Raw genomic sequence first — 18,602 nt, forward strand, 5'->3', positions numbered from 1 at the left:
TCCTCTCTCCTCCTCCTTCTCTCCTCCCTCTCTAAGCCCCTCCCCCTCTCTCCTCTCCCTCTCTAAGCCCCTCCCCCTCTCTCCTCTCCCTCTCTAAGCCCCTCCCACTCTCTCCTCTCCCTCTCTAAGCCCCTCCCTCTCTCATCTCCCTCTCTCTCAGGTATACGTCCGTACGGCTGTGAGCTCTGTGAGAAGGCCTTCACTCAGCGATGCTCCCTCGAGTCTCACTTGAAGAAGATCCACGGTGTGACTCAGCAGTACGCGTACCGCGAGCGGCGCTCCAAGATCTTTGTGTGCGAGGACTGCGGCTTCACCTCGGTCAGCGGGGAGGAGTACTTCCTGCACATGCGCGAGCGCCACCCGGGCAGCCCTGCGCTCAGGCGATACTTCCGCAAGCACGGTGCCAGCGCTGCCAGCAAGCTGGGAGCAGTGCTGCTTTACCAGGGGCCGCCCGCAGGGTACTACCTGTGACAGCCAGCCTCTGAGACTGCCTGGGGCTCACAACCAGTGAGATCCAGGAGGCTGCCTGGGGCTCACAACCAGTGAGATCCAGGAGGCTGCCTGGGGCTCACAACCAGTGAGATCCAGGAGGCTGCCTGGGGCTCACAACCAGTGAGATCCAGGAGGCTGCCTGGGGCTCACAACCAGTGAGATCCAGGAGGCTGCCTGGGGCTCACAACCAGTGAGATAGATACAACCTGGGGCTCAGCCTAGATATAGTGCACTACCTTGGGCTCACACCCTATTAGATGAGCTGCCTGGGTCTCACACCCTACTAGATGCAGTGCAGTGTACTTTCTGAGTCCTAAACCCTACTAGAGACAGTGCAGTGTACTATCTGAGTCCTAAACCCCACTAGATGCAGTGAAGTGTACTATCTGAGTCCTACACCCTACTAGACATAGTGCCTTGGGCTCACACCCATAAAGATAGGCAGCACTGCCTGATTCAAATGAATCTTGAAAGCGCTGCTGAATATAGATGTGTTTTACTGTAAAGGTAACACTGTTTTGTTTTTTTTTTCACTGTAAGCTTTGTGTTTTATTCAAGGACAGTGTGTTTATAAAAATAAAGCATGTTCTTAGCATACGTTTAGCATCAAGCTAATGTGCAGACTGGAAGAACACCGCCTCCTTGTGGCCAAACCTGGAACAACACAATGACATTGAGGACAACAGAAAATGTTTGGCGTTGTGCACCACGCTGTCAGATATGATAGCAGAGCTTGTCTTTTGTTACATCGATGAGCAGGATTGGTCGCTCTAAGTGATACATGTGATTTATGAGTGTAGGCTTTCGCGGAGGAGCAAGGAAGCAAAATAACACACCAGACCCGTCTCATATCTGTGTCTCCTTTTCAAACTCATGTCACTTGTGAACCGAGATGAAGGCTTCAAACATCACACAGTCTATAGTTGCACTGAGAGGCGCAAGACGTGCAAGTGTTAGAAAAAGTAAAGTCTAAGCTTGATTAGAAGCAGCCAGCAAACAAACTCATTGCTAGTCATTAAATCAAAATTAAAAAAAAAAAAAAAAAAACAGGTGAAAAGCTGAAATGAATGCACTTAATCTGTTTACAAAGAGCTCGATGTGGACAATATAATATTTGCTGCTAACAGGTTCGAATGGGGATGAGACTTTGAATGTATGGTCATGTAAAAATGCAAGTGGCACAAATCCTGCGTGCATACCCAGACTCGACACGACTATATTAGACTTTATCCTAGTCTCATGCAAGATACGTTTTCAAAACAACACGCGTGTTTGCTATGACCTGTGTTCCTTTTTGTACACTCAACAGCTTTACAATGCGTGTAAACGCACAGCAGGTAAGGCATTGAAATGAATAAACAGAGTCAATAATAATGACCACCGCTTTATAATGAATAGCTAAATATAAATTGCTTTCAAACGGAATGCAGTTCCAATGAAAGACTTTATGCTGCACTACACGCAATTTTCCACAAGAGGGAGCTCAACCACAACCCCTATTTTCAGCACTTTATTAAATGCAAAAATTAGTTTTAAAACTAAATGTTTTGAAGCGCTCATTTAAAGACTTCTATGTGCACAGTAAATAATAAGGAATTTGACCCTGCACTTTGCCAATTAAAATCGTTTGCATTTAGAATTTTTCTGAACTCTGACTCAATCCATAACAGACATTTATTGCCCACCCCCACCCCCATTCCAGTTCTGCGATATCCAATTGAGAAAAGCATTCAGAGTTTAGCTAGACAGCAGCCTGACTAATTTCATTACATAAGAGACAGTTTTACAGGAGCGCATAGTCACAGCAAAACATGACAGCCCTCTCTCGCAGCATTTACTAAAACAGGTGTCTGGTTTTAGAGACTGTACCTAAATCAACACCAAGGGGTCCAGGCTAGTGCTAATCAGGGTTTGTGAAACACACTGTAAAAGATGTGATATTTGGGGGCAGACTCTTAGAAATGAGTCCCATAGTAAAAGCATAGCAAAGTGTAATTCAGCATAGTAATGCCATTGCAGATTACAGGTAAGCATTGTAAAAAGGGCACAGAGAAGTGTGGTGAAGTATGGTAAATGAATGAGGACACTGCAAAAATACCATGCAAATGTACCTTGGTAAACGTCATGTGGGCTGTTATTACAATTTCATCTTAAGATTAATGTTCAAGTTTAACTGGATTTGAATGAAATTCGAAATTCCTAAATGGTTAATCCAAATTCAGCAGAGAGAGAGAGAGAGAGAGAGAGAGAGAGAGAGAGAGAGATTGGATAGATGCTGAATTTAGAACAGATGCTTTTTCACGCAGTTTTAGAAATGCATGGAATATTCTACCAGGTGAAGCAGTGGGATCTTAAACAATGGAAGTAGACGACTAGATATATGTCTCAAAAAATGGCGGAGGAGGGGGCCCGGGGGCAGGGGGGCAGGGGCAGGGGGCAGGGGGGCCCCGGGGGGGAGGTTATGTGTCACAGTACACGATTGTTCCCCTACTCGGTGGTGTGCTAACAAGGGATGAGCCATAGTGAAACGTCCTGCTGGACTCGGCAGCAGCAGATGCATAGAGCGCCCCTAGTGTCTTTAAATAGAAGCGGCTGCTAAATGACGAATTAATAACGAATTAATAACGCTATGTAACCCAATTTTTGTTCTTGGGTAGTAAGTGTTATTTCCTAATTTAGAAGTGAGTAGTTTTTCGAGATTTACAATTATACTGTATTTACAGTATCTCGAAAAACTACTCACTTCTAAATCTTTTGTAGTCATCTTTGTATTACTTTAGTATAAATACATGTTAATTTGGATTCATATGTTGTTTTTTTTTTCTGACTTTATGCGAACGAAAAGACACACATTTGCCCATTTTCCCATTGGAAACAGTGATATTTTGAAATATCACTGTCCTGGTCACAAAAGCAAAGTTTGTGGGGAATAATAGCCATGTTCTATACTTTTGAGGCATAAACAATTAGGATTCTGCATTCTCAATGAAGCGCATATGGTAAAGCTTTGGCAGAACCAAAAGAAGGTGTGGGGAGGGGGGGGGGAGACTACAATGAAAATAAAATCCATCATTGACAGCCCAATTGGCGTGAGGGGGTGGGGATATGGAAATGAGAGTCTGACAGCTGCTACGTGTAAGGCAGGTTAGATTTGAAAGACCACAGCGGCGCTGGCTTGTTAAGTGCAGCGTGTGCGATATACGAATGCAACAGTAATGCAAAACAGCTTGGCTTATGCTGCTGCACTGATAAGGAGACACATGGAACTCATCGAGCGTTGATTTAAAAGAAAAAAAAAAAAAAAAAACAGGGCAGGATTGTATAAAACAGAGAGGAAAAAAAAAAAACATAACGGGAGTATCTTTCTGGAAGGAAACTTAAAAAAACAGGGCTGTTGAAAATTAAGAACAAAAATGATGCGGGCGTTCTCCTTTCCTATGAGCCTGGAACGCATCAGGAATAAGGAGAGGCTGGAAGCGAGTCTGGCCGGACTGTGCGAGCTAAATTTTCTGAAACAGAGGCAGGAATACCTGGTCTACAGCGCGCTCCGAATCGGGCTCCAGGGCAGTAAGGAAGCCGACCCCCGGGCGCAGCCAGACGAACTCTCCACTCGGAGCCAGGAGGATTTCACTTTGAGGCAGCAACTGGTAAGAAAGAGTGCACTTTTTTTTAATTGAATCGATCGCTTTAAAATCTTTTAACATCCCCAACAGCAACAGTTTAGAGACCGGGATGGTCTTGAATGGCTGTTCTAGAATTGCAGCCCAGCCAGACAGAGCACGCATGTAGATATGCATAGGGTGCAGTCTGGCTGCAAGGAAAGGTTTGTCAGTATGTGTGTGTGTGTGTGCTGTGTTCCCCCCCAAGTGTATTGCATTCAATGTATTTGTTTATTTGAATATGGCGTTCGTATTAAAACACACAAAAAACGGTTACGTGCTAATTAAGAGATTTATTGGACTCTACACGGCGTAAAACGAATTTATTGTCGGCAGTGGCGCTGTGGTGGCACGCGCCCCTGACCATTTATGGCAAACTTGATCTTTCTTTCTTTCTTTCTTTCTTTCTTTCTTTTCTGTTGTGTTCAGTTCAGTTTGTCTACAGTTGAACGGGGGCCGAGGGCTTTGATAGCCGGTGGAAATTGATTATATTAATAACGAAGTCATTTCGCGAGGATCAAATCGGAGCTGTCCTAAAGATGCGCTCGGGTTGGGCGCGAGTGATTTGTTTATTGCTGGCAAACATTAAAAATAAATACATTTAAAAAAAAAAAAAAAAAAAAAAAAAGCAATGTTCACGGTACTTGAAATGGGAATTGTTCGGGTTTTTAATAGTTTTACAACAATCAATACAATTTGGGTGAGATTATGTCATGGTAATTTGTTTTGAAAGGAAAGCGGTTAGTAAGTCGCTCTTGCTGGCTGTTGTAAACTAGTGTTTACTGGAAAGTGTATCTATGAGGAACGAACACATAATAGGGTTGTTGTTGTTATTGTTGTCTTTAAGCAACGTGCAGTTGTACGCATTGCTTAAGGTAGAAGGAATGTAACGGCTCGAGCTGTTCTTTTCGATTATTTTCCATTAAATTATATGAGTTTTTATGCACGAAAAATAAAATCAATTAATCAGTCCCCCCCCCCCCCCCCCCCCCCCCCCCCCCCCCCTCCCCCCCCCCCCCCCCCTTCCCTTTTGAATGGACTGTGTCTGGCTGCCGGTCTATGTTCTTATTGAAATAGCCTTGCCCTGAGTCTGTGAGAGGCGCCAGGCTCGCAGGCTGTCAAGCTCAGGGTTAGGGCGCTCATTTCAATGGGCTTGTATCACAGAAAAATGAACAGCCTTGCGGGGTTTGGCTTGTCCTGGAGTAAACAATGGGCGCTAGTGGCCTGGAATACTGATGTCCTCAGACTGCTGGAACAGTGACTGAGCTGGGACGAGAACTCTTTCATAGATCCAATATTACACTGAATGCTATTTCTTTCATTGGCTCGGTTTAGGAGAGTATTATTATTATTATTGAAGTGCTTGCTGTGCTTTTATTATGCATTCCCTTATGGTTATTCATAAAACAACTCCAGAATAAGACACAAGTTTGCAAGTTTGCTGGCCTCTTCCAAGAATTCTGCTCCCCATATAACCCAGGTTCTTATGCGAGCACCGTTTGGTAAGGTTTAGCTTTTGGGTTGCAAGGGATTAATGCCTTTGGGCCTGGGTGTTTGTTTAGTATGCTTCTCACTGCCGCTGCAAACTCAGGTCTTTTGATTTCTATTCCGAGTGGTGCAGGGGCCTTTAGCTGCTTGATCTGCAGCTCCACTTCTCTCTCCTCAATAATAAGTGCAGAGACAGCTGGTCTCCCCTGTGCTCTGTCCTGCCCTGCTCCCCTGTGCTGTCCCCTGCTCCCCTGTGCTGCATCCTGCACAATGTGTTCCTTCTTTAGAGCGACAAAAACAAAACAGGACTGAAAGGGTTCAACTGTAAATTGTAAACACAAATGACAACGTCTATACACAGAAAGAGCAGCTAATAAGATTCTGCTGACACAGTATATCATGCACCTCCTCCCAGTGCAGCTCCTGGGGCAGCTGGAAGCACACACTGTGGACACAACACTCCAGTGACACACAGCCTGGTTTGTGTAGGGGCTGTAAACAAACCCTCACTTTCACAAACACCAACTGTGTGTGAGAGAAGCACATGTGTGTCTGACACCCTGGGACACACTCGGACGCCGATGCTGCACATGCAGGCCCCCCCCAGTGCACACAGACAAGGGCTGTGCAGTGGACAAAGCTGCCATTGGTACAACAGTTTACCAACTATATCTTTCCCAAATGCTCTTCAGTGGTACTACAGTGGAAAGAGCAACGTTAAATGACCTGGATTGTGTGAATGACTCATTCCTCACTTTTCAAATGCATGGAACTCTATTGGCAGGACATGGGTACCGCTTGGGGTGTCTCTTGTTTGTGTTTTGCATGCATTTTGAAGATCTATGCAGAGATACCAAGATATTTCGCTTGCAAGGGGTATGCTTGGGGCACGCAGCAGCAAACCAAGCTGTCTACCTCGCCAATAACATCAAACGTCAATCGAGCTGAATTTAGAAATGCTCAGATGCTTTGACTCCAAGTTTCTTTTGGTTTTGCTGCCTTGCCGTCCCTGAAAGGAGTGTGACAGCCCTGAGGAGCTGTCCTGGATGTATCGTCACAAACCTCCCCCACGAAAGACTCTTCCAGTCGGGCGCAAACCTTACAGAAGACTTTTCAAAACACCACTGCGATCCCATTCTACTCCTGATGCATTACTCTGAAGAAACTCTAGCTACAGAACCATTAGCAGACCACAGCTGCTTCACAATGGATTGGGAACAGAAATGCACCATACAGGCACTGGTCCTGCTGCATTAGCATACTGTCTAATATTGAGATCTGGTACCTGACTATAGATAGATCATTGTTTTATACACACAGACACCCACACAGATTCACAGACACACTGACAGGCACACAACCACGTGTACAGGATGAATGTATTTATAGCTAGGTAGAGAGATCCATAACATATATGTTGGCTTGTTTTTTTTTTAGCTGGCGTAGCTCTGGAATAGTATTCTCCTGTGTGGTGTTGATTCTCTTTCGTTCGACTTGGTAGAAGATAAGTCACAATGTAAAAGGTTCTGTCTGTGAAAACACATTGGCTGGATTTCCGCTAACTTCACACTAAAACACTTGAGTGTATGGGGAGAGGGTACTGTGTAGGGAGCTGTTGAGGGCTCTGTTCTTAGCTTGTTTCTTTGTTAAAGAGGGGGGGGGGGGGGGGTGGGAGGTGTCAACTGGTGGGTGGGTGGGTGTGTGTGTGTGTGTGTGTGTGTGTGGGGGGGGGGGTAAACATCAGGTTTTATGTTCACAGACACACACACACTTGCTGACAATGACACTGATACACACGCTCACTGACACACACAGTCAGTCACAGTGAGCAGGGTTAGCTGTATAGTCCAGCAGTCACAGTGAGCAGGGTTAGCTGCCAGTCCCAGTGAGCAGGGTTAGCTGTACAGTCCAGCAGTCACAGTGAGCAGGGTTAGCTGTATAGTCCAGCAGTCACAGTGAGCAGGGTTAGCTGTATAGTCCAGCAGTCACAGTGAGCAGGGTTAGCTGTATAGCCCAGCAGTCACAGTGAGCAGGGTTAGCTGTATAGTCCAGCAGTCACAGGGAGCAGGGTTAGCTGTATAGTCCAGCAGTCACAGGGAGCAGGGTTAGCTGTATAGCCCAGTCACAGTGAGCAGGGTTAGCTGTACAGTCCAGCAGTCACAGGGAGCAGGGTTAGTTGTATAGGCCAGCAGTCACAGGGAGCAGGGTTAGCTGTATAGTCCAGCAGTCACAGTGAGCAGGGTTAGCTGTATAGTCCAGCAGTCACAGTGAGCAGGGTTAGCTGTATAGTCCAGTCACAGTGAGCAGGGTTAGCTGTATAGTCCAGCAGTCACAGGGAGCAGGGTTAGCTGTATAGGCCAGCAGTCACAGGGAGCAGGGTTAGCTGTATAGGCCAGCAGTCACAGGGAGCAGGGTTAGCTGTATAGGCCAGCAGTCACAGGGAGCAGGGTTAGCATAGTCCAGCAGTCACAGTGAGCAGGGTTAGCTGTATAGGCCAGCAGTCACAGGGAGCAGGGTTAGCTGTATAGGCCAGCAGTCACAGGGAGCAGGGTTAGCTGTATAGTCCAGCAGTCCCAGGGAGCAGGGTTAGCTGTACAGTCCAGTAGCAGTAGAAGTCTGTATAGTTTTTTTAAAGCTGGGTACATGCAGAACTATGCAGATAGGAATTGCTTTTTGCTGTACAGTTGCTGCTGACTAATCAAGATTCTGATTATCGAGATTTCTGCTGATTACACTGAGACTTGCATAAACCACGTTGAACTCTTGAAGGAGTCTAACTTTCTGCCGGAGGCCTAATGATGGGAACTAGCCATTGGCTAAATCAAGTCCATGAAGCTGCTCTCATCCAATCAAAACGATCACAATAATCACGGTTAAATCACGCCCCCCCACTGTAGCGCATTCTCTCTTTCGATTGTTGGTATGAAGTTTTGAGCCCAATAAAAACGAATTATCAATAATATCGCAATCAGATGTTGATCCAAACCTCGTCCCTACAGCTCACGCTGCCACTAGGGAATGAGAACAAACTGGACTGCAGGACGAGGCGCTAGATTTTGAATAGAGCTCAGGCATAATGTCATAATGAATCTCATTCACTCCATTGGGATTTCAAATCCTGCTGTGATAACACAGCGCAAACTGTACTTGAGACCATAAAGGCTCCCATTCACAGCACAGCACAGCCTGCTTCTACAGTATGTAACGGCAGCTGCAATGGGATGAGGTTGCCTTTGGTAGAATGGTACCGTACAATTTACAACCTTCTCTGTTCTGCAGTATCGAGCTGTGCTCATAGTTAATGGGATTCTTGGGGTCACTGGCCATTCACTGCAACGCGAGGAATAAAACGAACTGAGAGTGTGAGAACAGAGGACAGGGCAGCATGATCCACACAGCTCAGGAAGAGATCAGCTGATAAGCAGTGTGGCCAGGACTTCACTAAGACTGGGATGAGATCTCACTAAGATGATGGTGCTTTACTATGCTTTGCTGTGCTTATACACTATGGGAAACTACAGCAGTACACTTTGAGAAGGGGCTGGTTCATTATCTTCTCTGTGCTTCACTTTGAGAAGGGGCTGGTTCATTATCTTCTCTGTGCTTCACTTTGAGAAGGGGCTGGTTCATTATCTTCTCTGTGCTTCACTTTGAGAAGGGGCTGGTTCATTATCTTCTCTGGTCTTTATAAACACAATCTGTAGTGGTCTGGGGTGGGAGGGGTAGAGGTTAGGTTGGGAGGTTAATCTCTAAAACGCCTCCCCCAGCTCATTACAGACTGACTGTGTCTTTGGAGATATGTCCTGAATACAATAGCATCTGGGAGAGAGACGGAGGGAGAGAGAGGAGGGTGAGGGACCGATATCCCTTCCGCCCTCTAACCCCCACTCTCTCTCCTTCACTTTCTCACTCTTTCTATCTCTCTCCCTCCCACCCTCTCTCGGTCAGCTGCACCTCCGAGTTGCCATGGTGATAACCTGTTGTCTCCGTGTTGTTGAGAATTCTGGTCCTCACTTATTGTGTATTTTTAGGACTCGGAAATCTTGATTTTTATTTATGTATTTATTTATTTTATCACAACCTTTGCAATCTGCATGAAACTGGAACTGAAATACAGTCCTTAACGTTGTGTGAATAGGGCTTGTCATTGCTTATATATATGATCTTGTTATGCAAAGTCATAATCCTTTGTGCTCCTGTGAACCTCAGTACGCCCCCTGGCTGATGGTCAGGGTACTGCACTGCTTGCTGGTTGGGTGTTTAAACATGGCCCTTGGTGTTCCTACTGATTCTTCCTGTTATCAGATACAGAGGTGACTGGCTTAGCCAGCTTGTTGGAGGAGTCTAAGTCCCCTTGTCAGTTTGAGTTGGAAAGGCTGCTGTCTAAATTATCCAGGCCCTGAGAGGAGAGGGGAGGGGAGGGGAGGGGAGGGGGGGGAGAGGGGGGCTGTCCCAAGGGGCTGTCCTCTGACCTGTGACTTCACACAGATGGGTAAAGTGTTTAAACCAACGCCCACCTTTCAAAACCCAGTGTGGCTCTGTCAGTCACACTTTGTGTGTGACATTGTGTGTGTGTGTGACACTGTGTGTGAGAGACACTGTGTGTTTCATAGTGTCTTGGTGATACTGTGTGTGTGTGGGTCTGGAAATAGTTTTTTTTAGAAAACTAAAGATTGTTGATTGAAAAAGCGATATGTTTTCAATACAACGCAGAAAGACCGAGCCCTGAGTTCCAATATGAGGGTCTAAGAGTCACACTAGTAAAATGATCTTTAGTCAGGGGTCTCGGTGCAGCCCCCAGACAGACTGTGTGCATTAATGCAATCCACGTCTCAACACAAACACCAGCACGCGAGTCAGAGATTGAGAGAGACCCAGGGCTGAATGGCAGGCAGGCTGGTGGTGTTCTGGACTGGACTGAGGTAGAAAATAATTATTAAACGCAAGATGTATGACGGCTTCCAGAAGCTCTAAAACCCATTTTGTTGTCAACAGTGTGGTGATTGATTGTGTATTAGAATCAGACTAACTGATCCGCAAGTTTGTACAGATGGGGCACTGGTATAATGAGCTTGTATAATTACATAGTGGCATTCGGGCAATAACTCCAACCCAGGGCTCAGAGAAATAGGACTGTACTGGGGATCTGAGAGCCAGCCAATTCAATACAGGGGCTGTACTGGGGATCTGAGAGCCAGCCAGTTCAATACAGTCTAGTGTAGAGAACTCAGCGCTGTACTGGGGATCTGAGAGCAGCTAATTCAATACAGTCTAGTGTAGAGAACTCAGTGCTGTACTGGGGATCTGAGAGCAGCTAATTCAATACAGTCTAGTGTAGAGAACTCAGTGCTGTACTGGGGATCTGAGAGCAGCTAATTCAATACAGTCTAGTGTAGAGAACTCAGTGCTGTACTGGGGATCTGAGAGCAGCTAATTCAATACAGTCTAGTGTAGAGAACTCAGTGCTGTACTGGGGATCTGAGAGCAGCTAATTCAATACAGTCTAGTGTAGAGAACTCAGTGCTGTACTGGGGATCTGAGAGCAGCTAATTCAATACAGTCTAGTGTAGAGAACTCAGTGCTGTACTGGGGATCTGAGAGCAGCTAATTCAATACAGTCTAGTGTAGAGAACTCAGTGCTGTACTGGGGATCTGAGAGCAGCTAATTCAATACAGTCTAGTGTAGAGAACTCAGTGCTGTACTGGGGATCTGAGAGCAGCTAATTCAATACAGTCTAGTGTAGAGAACTCAGTGCTGTACTGGGGATCTGAGAGCCAGCTAATTCAATACAGTCTAGTGTAGAGAACTCAGTGCTGTACTGGGGATCTGAGAGCAGCTAATTCAATACAGTCTAGTGTAGAGAACTCAGCGCTGTACTGGGGATCTGAGAGCAGCTAATTCAATACAGTCTAGTGTAGAGAACTCAGCGCTGTACTGGGGATCTGAGAGCAGCTAATTCAATACAGTCTAGTGTAGAGAACTCAGCGCTGTACTGTTCAGGTTTGAAGAGTGTGCAGTGGGTTAACTGGAAATGGCACAGCCAGTCTGAGTCTCAAGGGAGTTGGAAAGTAAATTAAAAGCGATCGCTGTGTGTGCGCGAGACAAGGGAGTTCTTATATCCAAGCTTGCAGTGGGGGTCGTGACCTCGACTCGATACACGTTTGGCAGGGAATGGTGTGTGTTAAGTGTCTGATGTGACTCTAGGGCTGACGGGGAGTGGTGTGGTCACTTGAGTTTTATTCTGGACGATTTTGCATCCAAGGGAATGCCTGTACAGGTCTCTTTAACAGAATATTGTGAATGCTGCAGTTTTCATAAACAGCAATAATACAATTGTTGTACATAGCACCATTTCCAGTATAAGAGTTTGCAACAGTATGGTTGCACGTTTATCATAGTTTACCATGGTTTGTTTTTTCACATGCTCTACCATGTCTCTCTTGGCTTTACTTCCCTCTGCTTTACCACACGTTCAGCTGGCTCTGCTTGTGAGTGACTCTCGGTTTCGTTCTTGTTTCAGAATGGGCTGGTGTCAGAGCTGGAGCAGCAGGTGGGGGAGCTCCATGTGCACGGCAGCCCTCTCCTCACGGACCCCTCCTCCGAGCTGGGAGACAGCCGGCCAAGCTCAGGTACTGACCAGCTTGTCTTGCACAGCCAAAGCCATTGTGTTCGTGTTTTTATTTTGTATATAATTTCCTGTTTATCAGTGTTTATTTAAAATGAAATGAAAATTGGTTAAAATAATGAATTTCTCAGTTTTCCAGGTAAATGTTATGGGATAATTCACCTGCTTGTTTTTGGTGGATGCAGTTAACCTGTATCAGTGGTTCAGTATGTTTAATGGAGCCCCTTTATACACTATTACATTTATCTACAAAATGTAAATGAGTATTTATACATGCCTAAAACCCACGAATTTTTGGTACAAATCAGTAAAAACTAAGAATAAAGGGGCTTGGTTAGAACAAAGACACTTGGATAAAGCCTAGGTCTGAAATGCGAAGTTCTGAAGGAAGCGCATGCTGTAGCAGACACACATTTTCATTTTCAGACAGGATGATATCTGGTCCTGCTTCAGTTTATAGAAAGTCCTCAGTTTGCTTGCCCTCCCATCCATCCAGGAATTCTGTCACCCTTGCACTTCCTAGATCATTTCAGCAGTGTCTTCGAGGTAGAGTCTCTTACTGGCTGCCGACCGTGTCGGTCAAGAGGGGAAGCGGCTGATTGGTTACTGACAGGAGCGGAGGCCTAATGTCCCGCCTTGGTGAAGTGACCATGAAAGGCTATGAGAAAGCAAGAACTACAGCTTTCATTAACCTAGTATACCCTTCCAGAAGTGACCCATAGTAAAAGCACAGCAAAGTGTAATAAAGCACAGTGAAAGCATGGTAAAGCATAGGGAAGCATTGTAAAGCACAGAGAGGTATGGGAAAGCATGGGGAAGCATTGTAAAGCACAGAGAGTTAAGAACATAAGAACATAAGAAAGTTTACAAACGAGAGGAGGCCATTCAGCCCATCTTGCTTGTTTGGTTGTTAGTAGCTTATTGATCCCAAAATCTCATCAAGCAGCTTCTTGAAGGATCCCAGGGTGTCAGCTTCAACAACATTACTGGGGAGTTGATTCCAGACCCTCACAATTCTCTGTGTAAAAAAGTGTCTCCTATTTTCTGTTCTGAATGCCCCTTTTTCTAAACTCCATTTGTGACCCCTGGTCCTTGTTTCTTTTTTCAGGCTGAAAAAGTCCCTTGCGTCGACACTGTCAATACCTTTTAGAATTTTGAATGCTTGAATTAGGTCGCCACGTAGTCTTCTTTGTTCAAGACTGAACAGATTCAATTCTTTTAGCCTGTCTGCATATGACATGCCTTTTAAGCCCGGAATAATTCTGGTCGCTCTTCTTTGCACTCTTATGGTAAAGCATAGTTAAGCGTTGCGCAATCTGATGAAACGTTTTTGTGTTGTTCCTGTTTTCAGGTTTTTACGAGTTGAGTGAGAGTCTGTCCCCCATTGGCCAATCAGATTCTTCCGTTTTCGGGGACTTCCCGCCTGGCTACTCAAGGATGCGGGGGCTGGCCGAAGCCCGCATGAATTACGCTAACGAGCGGCCCAAGTCTGTAGGTAAACAAGCATTATTTATTTATTGTTTGTTTGTTTGTTTGTTTGTTTGTTTGTTTGTTTGTTTGTTTTCTTATTGTGTTAAAACACACAGTTATTGCCCTTAAAGCTTCCAATCTTTTCCCCTGTCCTTTAAGCTCGATCTGCTACTAGGAACCAGACATGCTTAGATGGGCTGACCGGCCTCCTCTTGTTTTTATATTCTCGTATGTTCTAAGCTTGTTTCCAGAAAGCATCCTTTACAGTCCTGGTCTGGCAGTGATTAGGGTTTGTTATGATTCCATCAGCTTGCTTCCTCTGCTGTACTGAAGGACTGAGGCTACTCACAAGAAACATAAGCTCAGTTGCAACACACTGAGGCCCTGTGCACGGGGAGAGGGAGAGAAGGGAGAAGGAAAGAGGAGGGAGGGGAGAGCGAAACAGGAGAGGGAGAGGAAGAGTTGGAGGGGGAGTGAGAGTGAGAGGGGAGAAGAAGGATGGATGGGGCATGTGGGAAGGGGAGAGGGGATGAAGAAGAGGGGAGAGAGAGGGAAAGGAGAGGAGAGAGAGAGAGTGATGGGGAGAAATAGATAGTCTAGAGAATGAGAGGAAGGAGAAAAGGTATCACACCCATTCAACAGAGTGCACTTGTCAATCTCTAGTTTACTACAACAGCAGCCACAATAATAATAATAATAATAATAATAATAATGCTGATAATAACAGTTGGATGTGGTTTGTTTGCTTCTCAGGTGACCTCTTCCTGATGGATCAAGAGTGTCTGGGCCTTCACTCCGACAGCAGCCCCATCTCGCTGGTCCCTCGCTCTTTCTCCTCCCCCTACCCAAACTCCCTTGATGGTACAGCCGAGGGGCGCTACCCCTGGGACTCTCCCTACTCCTTCCCCGGGCCTAGCCAGATGGGTTCCTGCTACTCTGAGCAGCCCTACCAAGACTCCGGCGAGCAGCCCAGCGCTGGAGACTTTCAGCAAGCACACCGCGTAGAGAGCTATATCCTGGGGCTGCTTCAGAGGAGAGCCCTGCCTCCCAGACCCTCCATACCTCGCACCAGCCTCTCCTCTGAGCCTCCCAAGGGCCTGGCCAGGCAGAGCAGCCTCTGTTGCAGGCAGGCGGAGTCCGGAGAGAGCAGGTACACCCAGGGAGGGAGTGTAAATCCCTCCCAAGGCTTCGAGGGCAAGGCCAGGCCATTGTGGGCAAGCCAGGGGATGGAACAGGTGGAGAGCTACCAGGAAGAGGCCTTGTCCCTGCTGTACCAGAGGCAGCCCATCAGACCAACCTCCCTGGAGTACCGCCACCAGGATCAGGCATCCCTGGAACCAAGCCTGGGAGCAGGGAGTGAGCCGGAATACCAGGAGGAGCTGGAAGAACAAGAATACCCCCAGTCCCCGGGCTCGGCCTTCCAGTACTGCGAGGCTTACCAGGAATACCGAGGGCAGAGGTCGCCCCTGGCTGACGAGGAGATGGTGAGCGCTCAGTACATCCCAGCCCAGCAGTCCAGCCGGAGCTCGGGGGCACACAGCTACCAGAGACAGCTCATCAAGCAAGCCTCCTTCGGGGGCCGGAGCCGCGGAGAGTCGCCCCGTTCCCCAGAGAGGTTCCCTTTCCAGCACCCCAGCAGGGCTAAGACGACACCCAAGAAGTGTCGCTTCACTGAGGACGGAGGGCCCAGATCTGGGGCAAAGAAATCAGGTAAGAAGGCCTGCAGGTCCCAGTCTGAGAACAGCCTAATGGGGCAGCGAGGCGCCCTGGAGCGGAGGTACAACACAGTGGAGAGGGAGGAGGGGTACGGACGGGGTGCCCAGCAGCAGCAGCAGCAGCAGCAGCAGCAGAGGCCCAAGCGAGTGAGTGGGAGTGGAGGCAGCAGTGGCAGCAGTGGAGGGGGTTACCGGAAGTGGAGGTCCACTCTAGAGATCAGCCAGGATGAGGATGAATCTCACTATCAGAGACGCTCCCGGAAACAACGCCTCCCTCTACTCCCCCTGCCACCTCCCCCCTCCAGACCCCTTTACCAGGCTGATTTTGGGGAGCCCCTCTCCCCCCCGCGGGCCCCAGTCTGCCTCCCGGAGAAGGACCTGCGAGGCTACGCTGTGCCCAGCCTGGGAGACAGCGAGTCCAGCCTGAGTGAGGAGGCAGACTCCCCGGGGTCCAGCTCGCTCTCCAGCGATTCGGATGAGAGCGGGGGGCTGGTTTGGCCCCAGCAGCTGCCTCCCAAGCTGGGGGAGAACCCCTCGTCCTCGTCATGCTCCTCCCCCTCCTCCTCCACCTGCACCCCGGCAGGAGCCCAGCCCAAAGCTTTTGTGAAGATCAAGGCGTCTCACGCTCTGAAGAAGAAGATACTGCGCTTCCGGACAGGATCGCTCAAAGTCATGACCACGGTCTGAGGACTGTACAAGGGGCTCTTTGAAAAGGAACCACAATCTATCATCTAGTGCCAAATCCATGAGCCACTGGCTTTCGCAAAGTTCATTATTGCTGTGCTTATTCCTAATAGCAAGGAAAACTAAACATTTTTTTAAATCTCTCGTGCAAATTCCAGTTAAGTTTACCTTAATATGATCGCCATCATTTCACAGGTCTGAGATTTACGTCTATGAAAAACACGTTCGTTTTGATAAAGGTGAATTCGATTTTTTGAATGTAGACGAATATTTATACTTTAACGCTATACTTCTGGTCAACTTAGTCGGCTCTATTACAGAAAATAAATGGCAAACATTTGAAGAGTTTTCAAGTTATTTATTTTTTTCTGATGAAACGTATATAATTAAAAACATGTGCACAGGAAGACTGATCTTGTATAAAAGTTCAGAAGCAACGCATGTGTGCTGAAGAGCGCGTAAGAGACATTTGCCAGTTTTATTGTTTAGAAATGCAATGAAAAAAATACCATTCAAAATCAAATTCGCGTTTTGAAGTAACGTGCGCACTTTTCCTGTAGGAAGACTTGAGATCTACGAAGCGATGGCAATGCATATTAAGCAAGCTTTTATAGAAATTTGTTACAACTGAGATATTGCTTCAGTATTGATGAAAATTATATTTTGACTGTATTTTCTACCAGCAATTTGCCTTGTATTCCCCACTGAATTAAATAGGATCAAAACCAAAAGAGTCTTTTTGTGGATCTGAGTGAGTCACCTACGACCCAAGAACCACACAGTGACCAGCCCTTGTTTATATCCCCTTCGATCACAACTTTTAAACAGTTTAGGTGAGCTCTATGTGGTTCGGCAATGTGCCAGGTCAAAACTTTAAAAATCAATCAAATATGTATTATAAAATAGATTCATAAACGGTGAAACTAACATGGCACAAGCGACTGAAGGGGATTTAAATAATGCACAGCACAGTATTCTATTCCTAAACCACTTCTAGGCTTTTGCTGAAGAAGCCAGTCTTGAACAGTTGGAAACATCTGCGATTCCATTTTTCTTACGTGCTGAGGCTTTGTGAACAAGGGACCTTGCTGTACTGTATTTCACATGGTTTGTTAAAAGCCAGTCCTAGTGGTGCAGCAATGTGATTCCAGTCAGTGTACTGTCCAATGGTTACTAGATCTTCACACAGAGCCTCTCTATCTATCTGTGCAGGGTCGCTGGATTAGCTCTTGGGCTGCAGTGCCCTGTAGGTATTGCTTTATGTATTTGTCTCCACCTTTTTCCTGCAGTCCTGATGAGACCGAGGTCCTATTGTAAGCGACTCTGCAGCAGCGGATGTGATGCATAGTTCACCCCTTAGTGTCTGTAAGTCGCTTTGGATAAAAGCATCTGATAAAAGACTAATTAATAATAACTACACCCAGGTAGGATTCTGTTATTGATACACTGGCATGGTGACCTTTTGTGCTTTTTGAAGATAACGATATGTAATGCCACTCCCTCTAAAGATTCTTAAAAAACAGCACCAAAAATTATTCAGGTAGATACAGGTTAAGTTGTGATGCTAATGGGGTTATTTGGTCACACCTTGCCACGATAAGCCACAGATGGATTTTTAGAGCATTGTACAGCACCAGAGAATCTTATATTTAGTGGTAATTCTGGGATAACCACACAGTGCAGGATGCAATGGAACTAATGGAAAACACATTAGAGACAATCTCAGTATCTGTCTAGCATTTTTTGAGTCCAGGTGTATTTGAAGGGGTAATATGGAGGATTTTGCAGTCGCTCAGTCTCTTGCATACAGGGCTGTAAATAAACCATCTCAGTAAGTCTGCAAAGACCTCAAAGCTAGAAATAAGGAGTCAGACTCAAAAAACTGTCAATTTCATATCGATATCACTGCTCTGATAAACTTGGGGAGGGTTTTCTGGGGTCTGCGTTGGGCATAATGTGAGATTTGTGAAAGGGAAAGGTTCAGGAAGTCAAGAAGGTGGATCACTTTGTGTAGAAGGAAGTCTACAGCTTGAAAGAATTGTGTATAATATATAAAACTATAGACAAGGGAACTTTGGGAAACTGAATGGTTTTTGGTGTCCCTTCTATATTGAAATGTCAAAACTCGTATGAAATGTCTACCAGCAACCGTATTATTATGTAACTGTTGTATACTTTCCCTAAATATCACGCAATATGGTTGAATATTTATACTACAGTTTTTATTGTAGATTCTGTGTTATTCTCGACAGTATTTTGATAAAGGTAGCTTGTCATGTATTTATTGACTTTGAACAATGAGGTAATTTCCTTGTGTTTGTGTGGTGATGCTACAGCTTTGTATATACATGTAAATAACCTGTGTCTTATTGTATTTATGAATGCATCTTGTAAATAAACAAGTCGTCTTTTCCCCGGTCTGCTTTTTCATTTGGTGAGGTGAGACGATCAATGGGGTGCATTTGAAA

General features: G+C 46.1%; 2 protein-coding genes across 2 annotated transcripts in view; both read left to right on the forward strand.

Annotated features, from left to right (window-relative positions):
* Positions 1 to 471, forward strand: part of LOC121304854 (transcription factor Ovo-like 2) — a 2,279-nt gene extending 1,808 nt beyond the window's left edge. The window contains exon 3 of the mRNA XM_041236264.1: positions 161 to 471. Within this exon, the coding sequence (XP_041092198.1) occupies positions 161 to 471 (311 nt within the window). The remainder of the gene's footprint in view (positions 1 to 160) is intronic.
* Positions 472 to 3,622: 3,151 nt separating this feature from the next.
* On the forward strand, positions 3,623 to 18,507 carry LOC121304882 (dapper homolog 3-like). The gene is made up of 4 exons (XM_041236298.1): positions 3,623 to 4,139; positions 12,161 to 12,269; positions 13,617 to 13,760; positions 14,489 to 18,507. Exons 1-4 carry the CDS (start codon positions 3,906 to 3,908, stop codon positions 16,135 to 16,137), a joined length of 2,136 nt encoding a protein of 711 aa, XP_041092232.1. The 5' UTR covers positions 3,623 to 3,905; the 3' UTR covers positions 16,138 to 18,507.
* The last annotated feature ends 95 nt before the right edge of the window (positions 18,508 to 18,602 follow it).

The sequence above is a fragment of the Polyodon spathula genome, chromosome 40 (genome assembly GCF_017654505.1).
Source record: "Polyodon spathula isolate WHYD16114869_AA chromosome 40, ASM1765450v1, whole genome shotgun sequence".
Lineage (NCBI taxonomy): Eukaryota > Metazoa > Chordata > Actinopteri > Acipenseriformes > Polyodontidae > Polyodon > Polyodon spathula.